General features: G+C 43.4%; 1 protein-coding gene and 2 non-coding genes across 3 annotated transcripts in view; all 3 read left to right on the plus strand.

Annotated features, from left to right (window-relative positions):
• Positions 1-5,373, plus strand: part of TM9SF2 (transmembrane 9 superfamily member 2) — a 50,041-nt gene extending 44,668 nt beyond the window's left edge. The window contains exons 16-17 of the mRNA XM_004012221.5: positions 1,545-1,716; positions 4,674-5,373. Coding sequence (XP_004012270.1) covers positions 1,545-1,716; positions 4,674-4,741 — 240 coding nt within the window. The 3' untranslated portion in view covers positions 4,742-5,373. The remainder of the gene's footprint in view (positions 1-1,544; positions 1,717-4,673) is intronic.
• Positions 5,374-14,550: 9,177 nt separating this feature from the next.
• TRNAG-CCC (transfer RNA glycine (anticodon CCC)) lies at positions 14,551-14,623 on the plus strand. Its single transcript has one exon. It is a non-coding gene; the product is annotated as a tRNA-Gly (tRNA).
• Positions 14,624-14,757: 134 nt separating this feature from the next.
• LOC114116734 (U6 spliceosomal RNA) lies at positions 14,758-14,864 on the plus strand. Its single transcript, XR_003590561.2, has one exon. It is a non-coding gene; the product is annotated as a U6 spliceosomal RNA (small nuclear RNA).
• Positions 14,865-23,892: the final 9,028 nt, after the last annotated feature.

Raw genomic sequence — 23,892 nt, forward strand, 5'->3', positions numbered from 1 at the left:
GTTAATTTCCTAAGAATAACACATTATGCTGAATTTTTAAACTGTTGGACTTTAAAATTATTCTTATTGTGAACAGACACTTATAGACTGAACATTTAGTGACAGCAAACATTTTACGTGGAAAAATTTATGAAAACATTTCTGAGATTTCATTGCAGTGAGTTATATAGTTGGCAGCAAGACAAAATGATGATGTCCTTGGGTGACTTTTTAAAAGATTTAGATTGTGGTTAAATCATTGTTTTATAGTTGTTTTCTATACAGGAGATAAAATCTTAACTGTTAAATTTGATATGCTTTTTTAGAAAATTGAGGTTAAGTTCACATAACATGAAATCAACCATTACAAAGTGAACAATTCAGGGGCACTTACTACATATGCAGTATTGGGTAATCACTGTCTCTGCCTCAGAATAATTTCCTCACCCCTAAAGAAACCCCCGTGCCCACCAAGCAGTTACTTCGTGTTCTCTCTCCCCTCAGACCCTGGCTGCTTCTCTCTACAGATTTGTCTGTTGTGGATATTTCGTACAAGTGGAAGTGCACGATATGTGTGCCCTTTTGTGTCTGGCTTCCTTCACTTGGCAGAGTGTTTGAAGGTTCCTCTCTCACTATAGCGTGTGTCAGTGCTTCTTCCTTTTTATAGCTGAGTAACATTCCATCATGTAGTTACACTCAGTTTGTCTATACATTCATTCATGATGGACATTAGGTTTGTTTCCACCTTTTGGCTGTTGTGAATAGTGCTGCTGTGAACGTCCATGTACTAATTCTCATTTTACCTGTTTGCAGTTCTTTGGGGTATATATGTAGGAGTGGTATTGCTGAGTCATATAGTTACTTTTTATTTAACTTTCTGGGGAACCATCAGACTTTTCCACAGTGGCTTCACCCTTTTATATTCCTACTAGCAATGCACAAAGGTTCCAGTTTCTCTACATCCTTGCCAGTTACCTGATATTTCTGGTTTTTTAAGTTATAGCCATCTAGTGGGTGTGAAGTGGTGTCTCATTGTGGTTTTGCATGTTTTCTTGTGTATCTTGTTTGGAGAAATGTTGAATTCCCTTGCTCATTTATAAGTTAGATGATTTATCTTTTTGTTTAATTGTAAGAGTTCTTTCTGTATTCTGGATACTAACCTTTATCAGATTCTGATTTGTAAATATTTTCTTCCATTCTGTAATTTGTCTTCTCACTTTCTTAATGATATCTTTGGCACCAAAGGTTTTGTATATTTCGTTTCTTTTAGGGAATCATACGTTTTAAAATACAGCCTAATGCTTCATTGTTCATAAACCATTTAAAATTTTTCTACATGTATTTAGCCAATCTTTTAAGTAGCTCCATCAAACATAGAAGGTGCTTCTGAGCACCTTTGGCGAAATTGGCAAATTTCAGTATGAAAAGAGACTGGAATCAATAGCAAAAATTAGGTTTGGGGGCTATTCCACTTAGCTGTGTTCTCTTTAGTAACTTTCTTCGGCTGCATTACCTCTTAATTGGAAAGTAATTCTTGATCCTGGATTTTTTTCTCTTCTACCCAGGATTATCATTGGCAGTGGCGTTCATTCCTCACCAGTGGCTTTACTGCAGTGTATTTCTTAATATATGCAATACACTACTTCTTCTCAAAACTGCAAATCACAGGGACTGCAAGTACAATCCTGTACTTCGGGTATACCATGATAATGGTTTTGATCTTCTTTCTTTTTACAGGTAAGAATTAGAATGGTTGTTTTTTAGTTAATACGTTTTTAGGCAAATTATTTATGATTAGTTTGCTTTTATAAAATCCGTGAAGGCTCCTGCTACTTAGTGATCCTATGTTTAGTTCTCAGTGCAGCTGAGCATGGTCTGGTCTGCCCCCTGTGAGGGGGCGGTGAGTACCAGTAAAGCAGAGGCGGGAAGACAGGCCTAGTGGAAGACTAACCAGGGACCATTGTTGTGCTGGAAGTACAGGGGTGCCTTGGCCAGAACATCTCAAGGCTTTCCCCTGTCCATCTCTTAATGGAACAGTCTTGTTTTTGCTCTCATTTCAGAAATAGAGTAAAAAGCTCTAGCTACCTAATTTAGGAGTAAGTAGAAATTGGGGGTTAGAAATTTAAGATGAGATTGAGAATAAATGATACCAAGGAAAGATGAGCATAGGACATCCCTTATTCTAGAAGTTTTAAACTGCAGGTTTATATCACCACTTTAAAATCCATTTACCTAATGGCATAAAGTGTGCTTTACATTGGTGTTTATATATGTACGTCTTCTCTGTCCACCTAGGAAAGTTCTCTGTATTTCAGTGCTTCGGTACTTAGCAACTGTGGCATGATTAAACAACAACCACAAATTGAGAGACCATTTCTTTGTCACAGAAAGTGTACATCTGAAATTTTATCTTAAGATTGTGTTGCACGCTATGTGAGGAAGTACAGCAGTCAAAAAAGAAAAACTTGTTAAAAAATTAGCTTTTCTACTTTCTGCTCATCTGTTAGTATTTAACAGAATTAGGTAGAGTTTTGAAGTGCCCCTGTTGCTATGTCAGTATATATAACAAGATTCAGGCACCCGGATCAGTTCTGTACATCAGGTCATTCATTGGTCAGATACAGTGGGGTAGGTGTGTGTGTGTGTGTTGAGGGGATGCGTATCTTGGTCTCCGTGTGATAGATTTAGATCCATAGCCGTAAGTCTCTATAAATGATCTGTGAAACAGTCATAGCCTGTGAAATGAGGATTACTGTTTGGGGGCATCTGTATCCATGTCTGTAAATACATATACAATTTATTCCTTATTACACACAAAAAATCATGGTCTGGGTGAATGTCTTGTTTTTCCAGGCACATGTTATGATAATTCAACCATCACCTCAACTTTATTGTTCTTGATTTTTAAAGTGTCATAGTTCTACTTATTTTGGATAAAACAAATTTTCTAATCTAAATTCTGGAGCCACATCAGATTTAAATCAAGCAGTGAAGCCAGTGACTTTTAGTGTATTTCAGTTTGTGGGAAGGAAACATCCACATTTATTTCAGGACTCTGCACTGACACCATTTTTTAAGTCAATCTGTTTTAGAAAACAATAATTATTATTCTGCCACATTAGGAAAGATGCCACTTTTAGTATGTACACTAAACCCATTCAGTATTAAGAACAAAATAAAATACTAGAAGTACTTGAACAACAAAGTAAACTTAACTTTCTTAGAGTTGCTAGTATGATGATAAAATGTTTTTTTCTCATCTTAAAATGCCTTCTGTTACCTCGAAGTTCTTGTTTCACATAAGATTGTTTCAGTATATTTATGTTTTCACCTTTACTTTTCTGGAACTAACCCCAATCTCTTCTCAAGCCTTAATAATGACCCTTTGAATATCCAGAAGGTATATCTGTGTGTCCTCGAAAAAACACAGTACATGGCATGTGCAGAGCAGGTCCTTGGTTATATATGTGATGTAAGAATGGGTATAATAACACTCACAACTTCCGTGGTAATGTCCCAGCTACAGTCTCTTGACTTACAAAATCTTAAAACAGTGGTGGAAACCATTGGAACTTTAAATATAAAACTCCCACAAGGGGCATGTGTATCCGCTTCTACATGCTTCTGTAGCCCTATCTATTGACTATTTCTTAGGGGATAATCTTGGAAAAATGTTATGGATCAATTCTAACGTGGTAGGCAGTTTCATAATTTAGTACATGTTCTCTTGCAAAACAGTCTCTGAATTTACATTTAGTACATGTAAGTATGGTATAGTTTAAAAGGATACTACACTTGAAATCAGAAAGAAATCTGAATCCTGGCCTTTCTTACCATCCATGGGCCCTAAACAGTTACATAATCCTTAAAGCCTCATTTTTGTCAACTGTCCGGCATTCAAATTTTTTAGAATCTAAAGTGATAAAAATACTTCAAAATTTTTAGACTCTAAAGTGATAAAAATACCTGAAAATCAAGGCCTGTATTTTTTCATGATTTATGGAGGCCGGTAGGGCAGATAAAATTATCTCTCTTTAATGAGATAAAGAAATGGGGTGGAGATTCCACGTGACTCATCTAAAGATGTTTCACACAGCTCAGGACAGAGCTGCTGTGTCCTCCAGTTCTGTGCCACCTCTCATCTCAGAGGGAGTGTCTCTTTATTATTATTCTTCATCATAGCACTTTAACACTTTGTAAAATCTTTTGAGTTATTTTGTTATAATAATCTTTGAAAACTGATCATTCCCAATAACTGTACTTAGAAAATATTCCCTTTTAATTCTGTGAATCTGATATTCTGATTTTAAAGCTGTTCATATCATATGTTGAATTAATAGCATTTTGTGGTAAGAAAATATTTTTAAATAGGAAAGTAAGATTGGCATCCTTTTCCTCTTCCAATTTTAGCCTTTTCTGTATAATAAGAAAAAGAATATATTATAGAAAGCTTTAGATAATCTTATAGCATAAAAAGGTGTTTTTAATCAATTTCTGTAAGAAATTTGATCTGAATTGGCTCTGTGTTTTTCAGGAAAGTTCATGGGTCTTTGGTGTATCCCTGGTAATGGCTTATAGTTTTGGTTTACAGTTTTATGGCTTTTTTAAGGAAGCAGTCATTCTAAGTCTATACTTTTACGTAAATCATGATGCTGCCTTTGAAAGGAGGTTGACTCTTGTTTTCTCTTTTATAGGAACAATTGGCTTCTTTGCATGCTTTTGGTTTGTTACCAAAATATACAGTGTGGTGAAGGTTGACTGAAGAAGCCCAGTGTGTCCAGTTAAAACAGAAATAAATTAAATTCTTCATCAACAAACACCTGTTTTTGTGACTACCTTGAGTTTTACCAGACTTATTGGCCTAGTAATCCTTAAGAAACAACATGATTCTAAATACACCTCTCCCCGCATACCCGTCCCCGCAGAATGTGTTATCAGCACTAAAACATTTGTATCGTGATTTGATTAAGTATATATTCAGTTGTTCTCAATGAAGAGCAAATTTAAATATTATGTGCATTTGTAAATATAATAGCTATAAAATTTTCAGTACTTCTAATGGCAGAATAGAAGAGGCCGTATTAAACAATACTGATGAAATACAGGACAGTTCATTGTAAATAGGATTTTCTAGGCTCGGTAGGTGGAAAGAATTATTTTTCTTTGAAGGAAGTAACTTTTTATCATGGTAATTTTGAAGGATGATTCCTATGATGTGTATTGGGGAGGGGGGTAGGGATGCTGCTTTTAAAAAAATCTTGTATTGGTTGTAACTGTTCATATCTTCTTTTCTGTGTTGACTTCATTATTCCATGGTATTGGCCTTTTAAAAACTATGTGCCTCTGAGTCTTTCAATTTATAAATTTGTTATCTTAATAAATATTGTAAAAACATCTTCATTGCATCATTACCTGTTGTATATTCATGGGGATTCTGTATTTACCAGTGGTGTTTTTAAGTGATTTATACTGTTTTATCAGATTCTACTGATTTTTGCTAATGTACTTTTTGAGCTTTGAGCTAAATGAAATTCCAACTTCCCAGGCTTTGTAACAAAACTAAACTTTTCACTATTAGGCAGTAACAGAAATTTTAGTCATGCATATCTAGCCAGATGAATTATGTAAGTATAGTAGTTAATATGAGCCTATTGCATTGCTGTTAAGGATTTCATATTTTTTTTAACCTGTTTTTCAAAATACAGTATTTTTTATTTTTTTAAATCAGTTTTTATGATTATACTTTAACTAGCAGCTCTTCTTCATTATGGTCACGTTTGTCTTAATTTGGATTTCCTGGAATTGAGAAATCACTGTGTTGCAGTGTGTTGACTGGGACTGTCTCCTGGACAGCAGGAAGCTAAGCGGGTGGGGCTGGGTCAGCCGCATTGTGGACATTCACCTGTCAGCAGAGCTGGGGTGGAAGGAGCTGAGCGCTCAGCATCCATCCCGTGATACTGCCACTGAGCCGGGACCCAGCCCCAGGGTCCCCTCCTGCTGGCTGTCTCCACCATGACCCCTCTGCTCTGGACGATGTGGCTTTGGAGAACTGGCCAACCCCTTGAGGAGGGACTTGTTGAGAAACTGATGAAGCTGCAGAACTGAGGTCATAGACTCTTCTTTCAGGACTTCAAGGAAACAGTAAGGATTGGACCCCTGGGTGCCGTGGGAAAATGCAACTCAGTCAGTGTGATTGATTGTGCAAACCAGCTGCCATCAGAAACAACTCTTCCCCTGCCCCCACTGGTTCATATGACTTCCTTGAGACCCATTACATGAAGCTGTCAGAGAACTGGGCCGTGTGGGATGGGGCCTCAGGAATCTGGTGTCTTTTGACAAATACGCCCTGGGAGGCAGTGGCTTCCGTGGAGCCACGGGCGAGGCTTTGAACTGTCACCAATGCAGTGATGCCTCATTGGGCTTTTGAGTGTGTGTGTGCGTGCATGCTTGGGTGAAAAGGGGAGCAGAGGTGATGTGGAAAGGACCCAAGTGTGAGATGACATTGTTTCAGCCTTGTCCTGCCACTAATGAGCAGATCCCTTCCAATGTAAAGCCTTTGACAAAAGTATTCCCTTTCCATCCTCAGAACTCACGCTGCTTTGTGCAATACCGATGTCTGACAGTTCTGTTACTGTCTTAAATATTAATATTACTCAAGATTATTGTAAAACTTTGCAGGCTTATCCTTCCAAATAGATCACAGGCCTTTCAAGGGCAGGAACTACTACGCTCCTTTAGTTCAGGCCTCAAGTGTAACAGGACTTTGCATGTAGTGGGTGTGTATTTGGAAGCGACAGGATGAGATGGTTGGATGACATCATCAACTCAATGGACATGAGTTTGCGCAAACTCTGGGAGATAGTGAAGGACAGGGAAGCCTGGTGTGCTGCAGTCCATGGGATTGCAAAGATTCAACACACTGAGCGACTGAAGAATAAGGCACGTATTTGTTCATCAAAACTAGGAACTTAAATGATAAGTGATATTGATTTTAAATATTTAAATTGATAGAATGATAGACACCATTTCAATGTTTTGCTTAGCTCTCAGATGCCAGAAGGTGCTGTTTTGATCTTGGGAAATTTTGCATTTTTATGTGCGTCCAGCCACATTGTCTTGTACACTTGTTCTCTGTTCATTGACAGTTGTTAAAAACAAATCAGCACTGGCAGAACTTGGCCAGCTTCTCTCTACACTTAGTTTGAACTGTTACCCATGGAACCAGCTCAAACATAAAGCTACAAAGAGGCTAATTGAAATCAGAATGCTGGGTTATTTCTCATTCAAATAAAACAGATGGCCCTCCTTGCCACACTTCTGTCAAATCTGGTGGTGGGGAGAGGGGGATGAATGTGTTTTTAACTCCTACACAAGCTTACTCTGCTCCTTGAACGCGTTACATGCAGCTACGGAAGGAAGTGTGGCGGGGGATGTAGGAGCGAGGGCTTTTATTTTGAAGATTTAAGAAAAAGCACTTTAATGGGGATAGTCTGTGTTCACAGTTTCAATTTAGATTCTGAATATTTAATTTTGACTTTTACTCAAATTTTTCTTTGGAGTAGGTAATCCACACCCATGGTTAACAATTCAAAATGTATAAGAGAATATAGAGAGAAGTCAGTCTCCTTTCAACCTCCATTCACTGACTTCTCTTGCCTGGAGACAATCATGGTTTAACCATTTCTTTCCAGAAATTGAAACTTTGTTCTTAATGTACCGACTTGAAACCTCATTTTTGATTTCCTATTTAACTGACAGTATTAAGAGTATTCCGTTTCAGAGTTGGTTGTGAGAGTTTTAAGAAAGCAGCTGTGGAGACTGTATTTTTATTGGATGGAGTATGTTTGATATATTAGTACAAAGCATTGCTGTTACAGTCACCACTGATATTTAATAGATTTGTAAGGTGGTATAAACCACCTCTTAGGAGCTGTTTGGGAAAAGAAATTTTGAGAGAAACTTAGAAAATTCTCTTACTCCATAGCGAGGTAGTTGCTGCAGCTCCACTGCCCAGAGACTCTACAAGACGAGAGATCTGAAAAGAACCCAGCTCACAGAGGGTGTTTCCATAAAGAGCTGAGGTGGTGTCAGGCAGGAGCGCACCAGAGTGGGTCCCCAAAGCACCCGGGTGCCTTGGAGAAAACTCCCATCCTGGACACAGAATCTGTACCTAAGAGGAAATGACTTCTGAAACAAGATGATTTTATGAATGTTTAAAGGAATCAAAAAAATAGACCTCAGCTCCTGTGGCCCCTTGTTACTGATTTTTGGAAAAGGAGCTTAAAAACAGCCTGGTGCCTGGCTAAAATGTGCGCTTGGCACTTTGTCTTGATGCTCAGGCGTGCGTGCGCACACATGCAGAGCTGGCCTCGGGAACATACACACACACACACACACTTTGCCTCAGGAGCTGGGTGCCCTCCCAACCCAGTCTTGAGAAAGCTTAATTTCAGAAGAAGCCACGATGTGTTTTATTTCTGCCTCAGGTGTGAGCTTTGTTTTTTTCACATCTTTGTCAGGGCAGTGGCATTTTTAACCATATGGGTAACAGTAAAGTGAGCTTTGATTCCTGGGGGCAAGAAGTCCAAGGATCAGTGTGAACAAATGAGGAGCCATTCCTTCCCCGCACCCTCATCGTCGCTCCCCTGAGGTGGCTGACTTCACGCTCCTGAGCAGCCCCTCCGGCTGTGAAGGGACCCCGCTTGTTCCCCCTCACTGTCCACAGCTTGGCTGTGGCTGCGAGCCCAGGCGCACTGGAGCCTCAGACACTCGGGGCTCAGGCTCCGGGTTCAGGCCATCCCCCAGGCACATCCTGCTGTGTGTGCCCTGGCCACCAGGATAGTCCCAGGAGAAGACCCCCACCAACCAAAACCCAAGGTGCTGGTGGGGAAATGGGCTCCAAGGAAAGCAGGGAGAGACCTCATACCTGAGTGCCCGTGAGCTGCCTTCTTTCACTGGAAGATGTAGCCTATTTTCAGAACCATGAAAAATCTATAAACTCTTACTTGATCCCACCTGACCAACACTTAGATTCAAATATTTACCCTTCAAGAGAGCAGCAGAGGATGAGATGGTTGGATGGCATCACTGAGTCAATGGACATGAACTTGGGTGAACTCCAGGAGATGGTGAGGGACAGAGAGACCTGGCATACTGCAGTCCATGGGGTCACAATAAGAGTCGGACATGACTCTCGACTGAACAAGTGTGAGTCAATGTATGTGAAGTTCTCCCAGCAGGTGACAAAAGGCTAAAAGGGAGTTGGATACAGATGTCATTGTGTATTAAACCACCATTATCTCTAATCTTCTCAGTGTTCTAGTTACAAACCCAATGGTTTGGCATTGCAATGTTTATCCTAATTTTATCCGATTTTCTGCAGCATTTAGATATCCTCTATGTGCATTGTGAAGACTAGTACATCATTTCCTTAAAATCCTAGTGTGACCATACAAGAAGGAGAGGAATTGCTGGAGCATGTGAGCGTTGTTGGGAGAGGGAGAGGCTTCTGGCAAGAAGCAGCTGACTGGTGGTGCAGGCAGAGGGTTTACATTGCTGACTGGGTGGTGGAAGCAAGCCCCAGTCCCCTCCAGTCAAGGCATGGGACGCAGGTGGAACCACTGGAGGTTGACCAAGAAGTTTTTGTTGACTGCTGGTTGAGAAGCCCGGATCCACTGGCTTTCTCATGGACAGAAAACATGAACAAAATACAGGATAGGAGGTGGCAGTTGAATGGCAACTGTTCTTGAGTCAAAAGGTGGGGAGTTAAAGGAAGGACAGTGACTTGAGTTCAGACTCCCACCCTCCTGCTACTTGCTCTGTAAACTGCAGGGCAGCCCAAGGTGCCCTTTGTTCATGCCTTTCCTGTCCTTGTCTACATCGGGCAGGGCAGAAAGCCAAAGTTCCACCCGTCTGTGAGCACCCCGTGAGCACTTGGAGGGGCAGGCCTTAAGTGGGCCGGATGCCGAGGGATGTAGGGGGAGGGAAGTTCTGGAACCCTCAGACCAGGCAACCAGCATCCCTCGGAGAGGGGAGCTGTGCCACAGACTCCCTCGTCTTCAAATGGGATTCGATGAGCTCCTCAGTCAAAGACCAGGCTCCCCTGGTGGCTCAGATGGTAAAGAACCTGCCTGCAATGTGGGAGACCTGGCTGGGTTCCATCCCCAGGTCGGGAAGATCCCCTGGAGAAGAAAATGGCAACCCACTCCAGCATTCTTGCCTGGAGAATCCCATGGACAGAGGACCCTGGCGGGCTACAGTCCATGGGTCCGCAAAGAGTCAGTCACGACTGAGCGACTAACATTTTCACTTTTCAGTCAAAGCCAGGCTCTAGAACCTGCTCAGGATTTTGATGGACTAGGATGTGGCTACCCGCTCCAGTATTCTTGTTTGGAAAATCCCGTGGACAGAGGAGCCTGGTGGGCTACAGTCCATGGAGTTGTAGAGTCAGACTCAACTGAGCACACACACAGGGCCTTGATTCAATAATGGCCAAGCCAGGCTGAGCCTCCTGATGGAGTGTGACTGGAGCCACACCCCAGACAGACTTCTCCCACAGCCGGAAGCTGCAGATCAGGGTCCCCCAGGGCCTGTCCTGCTGGCAGACAGGCCTTTTGACACAGTGCCCACGAGGGCACGGGAGACCAACTCTGTAGTTTCTTAGGATTTCTGCCAGGTTCTGAGGTTTGGCTGGGCTTTGGCGACCAGTTATATCTGAGCAGTTGCCTACTTCGCATAGAAACATAGGCCTTTCTAGGGAATATATAAAACATCTTTCTACCTTCTCTGACCTTCCCCCTTCCCGCTTCACATCCAGCAGAAGCACCAGAATTCCTCAACTGGCAAAGAATCCTGCACATTTTTCTAAGGAGGACCAGGACACATCTCGCTCGCTTTTTTTTTTTTAATTGACAAGAATACGTTCTTTTTTTTTTTTTTCTTTCTTTTTTTCTCTGTCTCTTCTTTTGAGAGAATTGTCAATCTATATGTAATTTTAAGAAACAACACAGATGGCCCTGGATTACCTTTTGCCCAGGTCCCCTAGTAATGACATCTTGCAAAGCCATCGCACAATATCAAAATCAGGACATTGACACTGATTCGTGGAGATACAGAACATCTCTATCAGCAGGATCCCTCAGGTTGCCCTTTCATAGCTATCCCCACCTCCCTGAAGCCTCCTCCCACCATTAATTCACTCTCCATCTCTAGAATTCTACCACTTCACGAATATCATTTAAATGGACTCAAGCGGTATGTGATCCTTAGGCCTGGCTTTCTCCACTCACTATCAGTCTTTGGAGATTAATCCCAACTGTACTGTGCATCAGTTCACTATCTTTTATCGATGACATTCCAGAGTATGGATGTTCAGAGTTTGTTTCCCACATTGAAGGACATTGGGATTGTTCCCAGTTTGGAGCGAATATGAATAAAGCCTCTCTGAACATTTTTATACAGACTTTTTTGCGAGAACATGAGTTTTCATTTCTCTGGGATAAATGCCCAAGAATGAAATCACAAGGTCAAATGGTAGTTCCACGATTAGTTTTATAAGAAGCTGCCAAACACAGGGTGGCTGTGCACCATTTTACATTCCCGCTGGGAACATGGGAAAGATCCGCTTCTCCACATTCTCACCCGCCCTTGGTGACGTCGCTATTTTTTATGTTCTGATAGGTATGTATTGACATCGTGGTTTTAATCGGTACTTTCCTTATGGCTACTGATACTGGGTATCTTTTCGTGTGCTCAGTTGCCATCTTTGGCAAAATGTCTGTTCATGTCCATTGCCCATTTTCTGATTGGATTGTCTGGTTTTTATTGTTGAGTTCAGCTCTCCCTTTTTAAAACAGATTGCAGGGTGGAGATAGGGGGAAGTTCTGAAATTAACCCAGTAATTCTGTTGGGTCTTTGCTCATCCCCTGGATCTCTTAGCCAAGGATTATTAGCAAGGTGGGGGTGAGGTGAGGGACTTGCATTTGAATCCCTATTTTCTGCTTTCAGTGGGATGACAGGACGGGTATGCACAGCAGCTTAGAAGCAGGGATGAGCATCTTTCCTCCAACCTGCTCTCTGAGGAGGGGCAATGAAGGAAGGGAGAAATGAAGGCCTTCATGTTTCATAATGATGGGCTCCGTGGTCTCCATCTGTGACCACCAGGCCCAGCTTGTCTTAAATCAGTGCCTCTCAAACTTCCACGTGCCTGTCAATCACCTGGAGATCGTAAGATGCAGATTCAGACACACCTGGCCTGGGGTGGGTCCGGAGAGTCTGCCCTTCCCATCAGCCCCAGGAGGTGCAATGCTCCTGGTTCCTGGCCCAGGTTTGAGCAGGAAGGGCCTAAAGAGCCCCTCTCTCTCACAGAGAAGGACACCGAAGCCCAGGCAAGGTAAACAGTTTACCCCAAATCACAAAGCCCACACCAGCTCTCTTCCCACCCCCATTCAGTGGCAGCACCCCCCGTGTCCCCCACCACCTGCTCAGGGAGAATGACATTCTCAGGAAGCAGCCAGAAAATCCTGCCCTGGGGTGCATTTGAGTCAATGAGTTAGTGCAGTTTCCCCCCAGGGATTTCTGCAGTTTGGGTCTGGTCTTGAATGGTTTCGTGTCCACTAAGCAGATTCCAGGCTATGTCAATACATAGTGAGCACCTATCCCATAAACCCAATTTCATCAAATCAGCAAACTACAAGCTTACAGGGCATGTGAGAGTGGTGTGTTTAGGGCTAACTTGTGTGCCTGTCCCCCCTCCTGCCCCCCAAATTCATATGTTGAAGCCCTAATGCCCAGTGCCTCAGAATGCAAGTGTATTTGGATACAGGTGTTTTAAAGAGGTAATCAAGTTCAATGAGGTCATTAGGGTGGGCCCTAATCCAATATAACTGGTGTCATATGAAGAGGAGATGATAACACAGGGGGAAGATGGTCATTTACAAGGCAAGAAGTGAGGACTTGGGAGAGATCAAATCTGCCAATACCTTGAGCTTGGGCTTATGGCCTCAAAATGGTAGGGAATTAATCTATGTTTTGTAAACCACCCAGTTTATGATACTCTGTTATGGCAGCGCTACAAAACTAACATACCAGCTAATAGGAAGGGGAGAGGGGGAGGTAGCAATATTCCTTGGCACAGCCTTCAAGCAGGTGTGCTGGAGGGTAGCCATCTCTCAGCAGCAGATTACTTCCTCATCCATCCCCAACCCTGCCTTGATTTTCTCCATAGTTACCTACCTCTGTGTTGAACCTTGAGACTCCAGGCATCCCTGCTGCCCCCCACTTCACTTCTATTTACTTCTTTACCTGTTAAAGTATAAAATCCCGGAAGGTAAAACATGACTCTCAGACAGACATACACTTCTTGCTTGTTAAAAATTTTATTTAACTTATTAATCAGTGAGAGAATGAATAAGAGGTTAAACCAGGTCGAATGAGATTTAGACTTGCAGGGATTTATATTCTCCACTAGGTAATATTCTTTTGCATTACTATGAACAGGACTCATTGGCATGGCTCGAGACAAAGGATGTTTGCCTGACTATCCATTTTCCACACGTTTACTTATATCTGTACATAACTAAATACTAGTTCAACCAAAAGCAATCAGAGGTTCACACACCCTTATAGGATCTGGTACTCTTGAATGATCAACAGACTAGCATTTTATTGGAAGAATACTAATAATCTCTTTTGCCCGTTTCCAAACCTTTGGCCATTTTCCTAGCGTACCTATTTTGCAATGTGTAAGGGGGTCCCTGAGAGTAATTCACACCCAACTTGGAGGGTCAGGGGTGGGTGGGGAGGAAACTCACTCAGTCCTGACCTCACCTGGGGTCTAGTCCAGCCTGTCCCTCATGGGCCAAGCTAAAGTCATCCTCCCAGTTGACCTCCTCCCAAGGCCACTTGAGCCCTACTTGGGCCACGTCTACGTCCCTCCGTGCGTCCTAAGTGCACGCTAAGTTGCTTCGGTTGTGTCCAACCCTGTGCAACCACATGGACTAGAGCCCGCCAGGCTCCTCTGTCCATGGGATCCTCCAGACAAGAATACTGGAGTGGGGTGCCATGCCCTCCTCCAGGGAATCTTCCTGACTCAGGGATCGAACCCATGCCTCTCACGTCTACCTTCACTGGCAGGCGGGTTCTTTACCACTAGCTCCACCTGGGAAGCCTGCCATCTACATCCCTGGGGACCCACAGTTACCTGGTGCCTGAGAGGAAGAACAGACCCTCTGCCATTGTTCCAGCAATCCTTCTCAGCATTCGCCACTTTGTTATCTAATGCACTTGTGAAAGTGCTGGACGTGGTAACTGATCACCCAGAGCCGGCCCTCAAGCTCTACATCCGCTTCCCTGGTTCCGAGCTGGGAAAACTAATATCTGCTCCTTTAGTAATATGCTTCCTCGCTCATTCTATGACATAGGCAGATAACAGCTCACAATGGGGCAGAAAGAGGATTTAGCAGAATAAGCATTTAACAATATTTGAAACATTTATTCAACTTGAGTGCCTTTTGTATGTTCGGCTTTATAGTAACAACTAAGATAGATTTTTTTAAGAGTTGACCTGGGACTTCCCTGGTGGTCCAGTGGCTAAGACTCTGTACTCCCAATGCAGGGGGCCCAGGTTCAATCCCTGGCCAGGGAACTAGATCCCACATGCCATAACTAAGAGTCTTCATGCAGCGACTAAGACCCCGGCACCGCCAAATAAATACATTTTTTTTAAAAGGTCAACCTTCCCAATCTAATGGGGATAATAACCAGGAAAGCAGATAACTAGTGCTCGCTTCGGCAGCACATATACTAAAATTGGAACGATACAGAGAAGATTAGCATGGCCCCTGCGCAAGGATGACACGCAAATTCGTGAAGCATTCCATATTTTTATGCAAACTAGTACAGCCACTATGGAGAACAGTGTGGAGATTCCTTAAAAAATTGCAAATAGAACTACCTTATGACCCAGCAATCCCACTTCTGGGCATACACACCGAGGAAACCAGAATCGAAAGAGACACATGTACCCCAATGTTCATCGCAGCACTGTTTATAATAGCCAGGACATGGAAACAACCTAGATGTCCATCAGCAGATGAATGGATAAGAAAGCTGTGGTACATATACACAATGGAGTATTACTCAGCCGTAAAAAAGAATCCATTTGAATCAGTTCTGATGAGATGGATGAAACTGGAGCCGATTATACAGAGTGAAGTAAGCCAGAAAGAAAAACACCAATACAGTATACTAACACATATATATGGAATTTAGGAAGATGGCAATGACGACCCTGTATGCAAGACAGGGAAAGAGACACAGATGTGCATAACGGACTTTTGGACTCAGAGGGAGAGGGAGAGGGTGGGATGGTTTGGGAGAATGACATTCTAACATGTATACTATCATGTAAGAATTGAATCGCCAGTCTATGTCTGACGCAGGATGCAGCATGCTTGGGGCTGGTGCATGGGGATGACCCAGAGAGATGTTATGGGGAGGGAGGTGGGAGGGGGGTTCATGTTTGGGAACGCATGTAAGAATTAAAGATTTTAAAATTTAAAAAATAAAAACTAAAAAAAAAAAAAACTAAAAAAAAAAAAAAGAAAGCAGATAACTAGCAAACTAATGACCTGAGAAGGGCCACTGCAATACATTCCCAAATAAAGGCAATGCCAAAGAGTGCTCAAACTACCGCACAATTGCACTCATCTCACATGCTAGTAAGAAGAAGGCAATGGCACCCCACTCCAGTACTCTTGCCTGGAAAATCCCATGGACAGAGGAGCCTGGTGGGTTGCAGTCCATGGGGTCGTACAGAGTTGGACACGACTGAAGCGACTTAGCAGCAGCGGCACATGCTAGTAAAGTAATGCTTAAAATTCTCCAACCCAGGCTTCAGCAATATGTGAATCGTGAACTTCCAGATGTTAAGTTGGTTTTAGAAAAGGCAGAGGAACTAGAGATCAAATTGCCAACATCCATGGGATCATGGAAAAAGCAAGAGAGTTCCAGAAAAACATCTATTTCTGCTTTATTGATTATGCCAAAGCCTTTGACTGTGTGGATCACAATAAACTGTGGAAAATTCTGAAAGAGATGGGAATACCAGACCACCTAACCTGCCTCTTGAGAAACCTCTATGCAGGTCAGGAAGCAACAGTTAGAACTGGACATGGAACAACAGACTGGTTCCAAATAGGAAAAGGAGTACATCAAGGCTGTATATTATCACCCTGCTTATTTAACTTATATGCAGAGTACATCATGAGAAAGGCTGGGCTGGAAGAAGCACAAGCTGGAATCGAGATTGCCAGGAGAAATATCAATAACCTCAGATATGCAGATGACACCATCATCTGGCAGAAAGTGAAGAAGAACTAAAGAGCCTCTTGATGAAAGTGAAAGAGGAGAGTGAAAAAGTTGGCTTAAAGCTCAACATTCAGAAAACTAAGATTGTGGCATCCGGTCCCATCACTTCATGGGAAATAGATGGGGAAACAGTGGAAACGGTGGCTGACTTTATTTTTCTGAGATCCAAAGTCACTGCAGATGGTGATTTCAGCCATGAAATTAAAAGACACTTACTCCTTGGAAGGAAAGTTATGACCAACCTAAACAGCATATTGAAAAGCAAAGACATTACTTTGTCAACAAAGGTCCGTCTAGTCAAGGCTATGGTTTTTCCAGTGGTCATGTATGGATGTGAGAGTTGGACTGTGAAGAAAGCTGAGTGCCGAAGAGTTGATGCTTTTGAATTGTGGTGTTGGAGAAGACTCTTGAGAGTCCCTTGGACTGCAAGGAGATCCAGCCAGTCTGTCCTAAAGGAAATCAGTCCTGAATATTCATGGAGGGACTGATGCTGAAGCTGAAACTCCAATACTTTGGCCAACTCATGCGAAGAGCTAACTCATTTGAAAGACCCTGATGCTGGAAAAGATTGAAGGCAGGAGGAGAAGGGGACGACAGAGGATGAGATGGTTGGATGGCATCACCGACTCAATGGACATGGGTTTGGGTGGACTCCGGGAGTTGGTGATGGACAGGGAGGCCTGGTGTGCTGTGTTTCATAGGATCACAAAGAGTTGGACACTACTGAGTGACCGAGCTGAACTGAACTGCCATACATGGCCTTCTGATAGCCCCATCTTTTAAAGGCTTGTCCCTTGGCCCAGATGCCCCCTAGCTGGAAGCTCTTCAAGAGCACAGTCTCTGAGTTACCCAGGTACCTGTTGCTGTGCCCAGTAATGACTTGTTGGGACAGGCCATTGCCATGTGGTCAGGGTCTTCCCAGTCTCAGCCTGGAATTCTGTGTGTCATAGTTGTGTCAGTTAATGTGCTTTGGGGGAAACCTGGGTTTGATTAGAAGAGAGAAAAGAGTACAGGGTCCTGCGGAAATATTATGGGTTAATGGTGTCCTCCCAGAAAGGATGTGTTGAAATCCTACCCCTGCCCCCGCCCTTCCCTGGCCCCACCTCACAATGTGACCTTATTTGGAAATAGGGTCCTTGCAGATGGACTTAGCCAAGTTAAGGGCATACTGGCGTGAGGTGGACCCTGTTCCAACCTGACTGGTGTCCTTATTAGAAGAGGAGAGAGCCACATGAGGACAGAGACAAAAGGGGAGATGCCACGTCACGACTAAGAGCACCTGGAGTGAGGCCCCTGCTGGCCAAGCACGGCCAGCAAATCTCGAGAGGCTGGGAGAGGCGATGAAGGACCCATCTCCACAGGTTTCAGAGCCGCCCTGAGTTTGGATTTCTAGCCTCCAAAACTGTGAGAGAACATGTTTCTGTGGTTTTAAGCCTCCCTTCATCCCCCCTTCATCCCGCCCCATTTTGTGGCGACTTGCTTCTGCAGCTCTAGGAAACTCACACAGCAGGCAACCAGCAATCTCCCATATTCAGCAGGTAATGGAACTTGCTTTCTGGTGTTCCAGTGGATATAACTCTGTGCTTCCAAGGCAGAAGGTCTGGGCTCAATCCCTGGTTGGGGAACTCAGCTTCCACAGGCCACGCAGATCCACTAAAAGATTTTTTTTTCAGTTATTAAAAAATTTAAAAAATGAAGTGGGGACAGAATTGAAATTAATAGTCCACCTGAGGGAGCTCTAGAGCCTTCGCTCCCCCGTTCCTATTTAGACTCTAGCCTAGATGAGGGATGAATAATAGCTGTTTTCCGGGGGTGACTCTCTTAATCACCTTTCAAAGTGATTTTGCTTATTTTCAGTTTCTGTGCTATTGAAATATGGATTCAGACCATGAGTGCCTTTATCGCATGGAAGGCTTTTGACCCGAGGTGTTTGGTTAAAAGGGCAGGACTCCGAGGGCGACGGACGCGGACTGACCCGCTAACCCACTGCGACCGTTCTAAGCAGGGCTGGGCGCTGGGCCAGTGTGATTGATGGCAGCTTTAGTGAAGAAGACTCATCTGTGCTGCCTGCAGCTTTTGACCATGGGGTATTCCCAGGGGATAGGAAGAACTTTGGGGCAGGGGGTATTTTTTCAGGGGACAGGAAGGCACCAATCCACTATTCTCTGGAAATTACTGTCTGGACTGACAGCAGAGATGTTTTCTCAGTTTGTCCAGTACTTCCTGCCAAGCCTCTGTGGTGTTTGATTTTCTTAGCCACTCACTTCTTCTTGAAGCTCTGATGGCTCTGTGTGGTTCCTCAGACCACCAGCAGCGGCAGCATCTGAAAACTTGTTAGAAGCCCACACTTTCAGGCCCAGGCCCAGACCCACTGGACTGGAAACTCTGCAGGGTGTAGGGGGCCACCCAGGAAGCTGAAGTTAAATGAGCCATCGAGGTGGCTCTGAAGCTCCCTGATTGTCTGAAAACCAGAGTCGAATCTGTTGCCATCTGGTTATAGCCTTGTCTTAAGGGACTTACCAATCTTTCTAGCTGCTTCCTCACTTCCGTAACATCTTAAAGAGAGGCCACAATGAATTTTTTTGCCAACTCAGTACATATTGACTCAGTGGAAAAAAACTGGATGCAGGGAAAGATGGAGGGCAGGAGGAGAAGGGAGCGACAGAGGGTGAGATGGTTGGACGGCATCATCAAAACAGCGGACATGAGTTTGAGCAAAGTCCAGGAGATAGTGAAGGACAGGGAAGCCTGGAGTACTGCCGGCAGTAGAGTGGCAGAGCGTCAATTTAGCAACTGAACAACAAACAGCAATACATACACATGTATGTACATATTCATACAGATGCACATACATGCAGTCTTGGGCTCTGGGTCTCCGGTTTTTGTTTTGCTCACCTCCACAGCATGACCTACTCATGCAGCTGTGTGAACCTCTTGTTCTTGCAGCCCCCTGGCATGCACCCAGCACAGTTGCTCTGTCCTTCCCTTCAATATGACTGCTCTGACTCCAATCGCCTACTCCCACAAAAGGCTAGGATGCATCCTTGTATACCTTCTCTTACAGACCAGGGTAAACTTCCTGAGTTGCGTGCAGGCATGGGATTGCAGGCTCATAGGGTGTACACATAGGAGGTTTGCTGAGCTCTGCTGAGCTGCTCTCCAGAAGACTGCAGAGTCTACCTGCCCATCTGCATTGCATGCTAATTTCCACCTCCTTAGATCTTTCTCAACAATTGCTATCATCTGACTTTCTAATTTTTCCTATGGTGTGGGTGTACAGGGGGAATCTGCTTTTACATAATTTGCATTTCTCTAACAGTGAGGTTAAAGCTCAACACTCAGAAAACTAAGATCATGGCATCTGGTCCCATCACTTCATGGGAAATAGATGGGAAACAGTGGAAACAGTGCCAGACTTTATGTTTTGGGGCTCCAAAATCACTGCCGATGGTGATTGCAGCCATGAAATTAAAAGACGCTTACTCTTTGGAAGGAAAGTTATGACCAACCTCGATAGCATATTCAAAAGCAGAGGCATTACATTGCCAACAAAGGTCTGTCTAGTCTAGGCTATGGTTTTTCTAGTGGTCATGTATGGATGTGAGAGTTGGACTGTGAAGAAAGCTGAGCACCAAAGAATTGATGCTTTTGAACTGTGGTGTTGGAGAAGACTCTTGAGAGTCCCTTGGACTGCAAGGAGATCCAACCAGTCCATCCTAAAGGATATCAGTCCTGGGTATTCTTTGGAAGGAATGATGCTGAAGCTGAAACTCCAATACTTTGGCCACCTCATACGAAGAGCTGACTCATTGGAAAAGACTCTGATGCTGGTAGGGATTGGGGGCAGGAGGAGAAAGGGACAACAGAGGATGAGATGGTTGGATGGCATCACCAGCTCAATGACATGAGTTTGGGTGGACTCCGGGGGTTGGTGATGGACAGGGAGTGCTGCAATTCATGGGGTCGCAAACAGTCAGACATGACTGAGTGACTGAACTGAACTGAACTGAACAGTGAGGTTGGGTTTCCCTGGTGGCTCAGTGGCAAAGAACCTGTCTGCTAATGCAGGAGATGTAGGTTCAATCCCTGGGTCAGGAAGATCCCTTAGAGTAGGAAATGGCAACCCATTCCAGTGTTCTTGCCTGGGAAATCCCATGGACACAGGAGGCTGTTGGGCTACAGTCCATGGGTTGCAAGAGCTGGACATGACTTAGTGACTAAACAATAGTGAGATTGAGCGTGTCTTCATATTTCCCCTTTTATATCCTTGGCCTATTGTTCTACCGAATTTCTGACTTTTTTGGTTCATTTCCTTGTGTATTCTAGATAAGATGTCAGTACACTTTACTGTAAAGGCCCAGGCAGTATTTTAGGCTTTGCCGGCCATCTGTTCTCTGCTGCACCAGTTCAGCCATGCCGCTGTAGCACGCAGCAGCCATAGATGGTGCGAAGTGAATGAGTGGGCTGTGTTCCAGTAAAGATTTACCTATGAAACAGGTGGCAAAGCTGAGTTTGGCCTGTGAACCACAGTTTTGTCAACCTCTGTTCTAGATATGACTTCCTTGTTGGATTTTGACATCACAGTTCTCTTCTCCTGCTGTCTGTGGTGTCCTTGGTTGATTATTTCATTTTGATGGGTTCAAATCCATCTGTTTTTGTCTCACAGTTTAGAATTTATGGAGTTCTTCTCAACCTCAAGATAACAAACATATCTGATATTTTTTCTCTTGGTTTTCTGTTTTTCATTCATTCGTTCAGTCAGTAAATCATGTCTGAGTCTTTGCAATCCCATGGACTGTAGCCTGCCAAGCTCCTCTGTCAGTGGGATTTCCCAGGCAAGAATACTAGAGTGGGTTGCCGTTTCATTCTCCAGGGGATCTATCTTCCCAGATCAGGGATCAAACCTACGTCTCCTGCATTGGCATGTGGATTCTTTACCACTGAGCCTCTATGGAAGCCCTTTATATTTTTATCTTTCACACTTTAGACTATCCAAAACTGACCCTTTTGTGTGGCGTCTATTTTTCTCTATATAGTAAACTGGTTTCCTAACAGCACGGATTTGTGGTGTTGAGAATCATGCATCAGCTCCCACATGTAAATGAATCTGTTTTCATTCTGTCCCACCAGCTTATTTATCTGTTCCTCTGCCAGCACCACATTGCTTTTGGGCCTTGTCCCATTTTGTTTTTTCACTGTGGCTTTGTAGATCTTCACATCTCACAGTGTGGCTCTTGTCACGTTTCCTTTCAAAAGCCCATGAATCCGCGTCTATTTCAACAATGCAGACTTTATGCCTTTTCTGCTGCCATTTGGCTTCAAGGCCTTTATAGGAAGAAGCATGAAATATGAAGTCAGGCAAGCTCTAAGAGTCAATTCCCTATTGAATGCTGTTCAGCTACTATTTCTTGAATACCTGCTGATTTAGGACTCTCAGTTTCAAGAGCCCCAATCCCAGCTCAAACTACATTAATTAAAAATGTAGACCCAGGGTTTCTCTCTCTGCAGATATTTCCCTTAGAATAATGTTTTTAATCAGATCTAAAACCTCTTCCACTTGTTTCTTGAGAGGACAAGGTTAGATTCTGGATTTCTAACACCACTTTTGAGGCTCTACTACTGAAGAAATAAGAAAGAAATTTTTTCTATAGTGCATTAGAACAGAGATGTTAAAACTGATTCTTGAAGCATGCTTTAATTTATCTAAAACAATGATTTGAACAGTTTAAATACAAATGTGTGTTCAAATCAATCAGTTCAGTTCAGTCGCTCAGTAGTGTCCGACTCCTTGCAACCCCATGAATCACAGCACACCAGGCCTCCGTGTCCATCCCATCTCCTGGAGTTCACTCAAACTCACGTCCATCGAGTCGGTGATGCCATCCAGCCATCTCATCCTCTGTTGTCCCTTTTTCATCCTGCCCCCAATCCCTCCCAGCATCAGAGTCTTTTCCAATGAGTCAGCTCTTCGCATGAGGTGGCCAAAGTACTGGAGTGACAGCTTTAGCATCATTCCTTCCAAAGAACACCCAGGGCTGATCTCCTTTAGAATGGACTGGTTCGATCTCCTTGCAGTCAGTATTGATCCGTAATTATTATATTTTGCGCATATCACCCTTTTAACCTGTGCCTAACACCAGTACTTAATTATTTTTCTAATGTAAAAATATTATTGCCTATAAAGGTTTTCCAGAGCCAAATGGTGGCAGTGAAAAAGTCTTCGGTGGTTATATGAGAAAATTTATTGAAAGAGATTCCCTGGAAGTCCATTGGCTGGGGTTCCACGCTTTCACTGCTAACGGCACAGATTTGATCTCTGGCTGGGGAACTAAAATTCATTGGAAAAGTAGGTTTGGATTATGCCAGCATACCATGGACTGAGGAGCCTGGCGGGCTACAGTTCATAGGGTAGCAAAGAGTCGGACACAACTGAAGCAACTGAGCGCAAGCACTAGCCATTTCTAAAGTCAACTATTACAAAATCCTCAATAATATGTTTTGAATTGACTTTGTCTCAGAACTAACTGTTATATAATAAATATATTAACCAGGAAAAAAAAAATATATATATATAGGGAGTTCCATGTCTGACTCCTTGTGACCCCATGGACTGCATCACCAACACTCGGAGCTTACTCAAACACATGTCCATAGCGTTGGCGATGCCTTCCAATCATCTCATCCTCTGTTGTCCCCTACTCCTCCCTGGTCTAGCAGTTAGAATCTGGCACTTTCACTGCTGTGGCCCAGGTTCAATTCCTGGTCAGGAAACTGAGATCCTGTAAGCTGCGCAGGCAAAAGGGAAAAAGTAAATATATATATTTATACACATAAATGCATTATACACACACACACATGCAAATACCAGCTTATGTAACTGGAAAGTCCAGTAGATGGCTTTGTTAGATCTAGGGGTTCAAGCAACATCACTGGGGCTTTCTCTCTCCTTTATCTGCATCTCTCATCTCGGCTACCTGAATTATCAGGCAATTTCTTTCGCCAAAGCAGCCTAACTGAACTGAAACATTCACTCAGTTGTGCCCAACTGTTCAGGACACCATGGACCGGGGCCCATCATGCCCTTCTGTCCATGGGATTCTCCAAGCAAGAACACTGGAATGGGTTGCCATTCCCTTCTTCAGGGGATCTTCCCAACCCAGGTCTCCTGCACTGCATGCAGATTCTTTACCATCTGAGCCACCTTCAATATATTCGAGACTTGTATGTCTTTAGTGTTCCTAACATTAGAAATCTGAATTTGGCAATAAGGAGTTCATGATCTGAGCCCCAGTCAACTCCCAGTCTTGTTTTTGCTGACTGTACAGAGCTTCTCCATCTTTGGCTGCAAAGAATATAATCAGTCTGATTTTGGTGTTGACCATCTGGTGATGTCCATGTGTAGAGTCTTCTCTTGTGATGTTGGAAGAGGGTGTTTGTTATGACCAGTGCATTTTCTTGGCAAAACTCTATTAGCCTTTGCCCTGCTTCATTCTGTATTCCAAGGCCAAATTTGCCTGTTATCCCAGGTGTTTCTTGACTTCCTAC

Source organism: Ovis aries, chromosome 10 (assembly GCF_016772045.2).
Source record: "Ovis aries strain OAR_USU_Benz2616 breed Rambouillet chromosome 10, ARS-UI_Ramb_v3.0, whole genome shotgun sequence".
Lineage (NCBI taxonomy): Eukaryota > Metazoa > Chordata > Mammalia > Artiodactyla > Bovidae > Ovis > Ovis aries.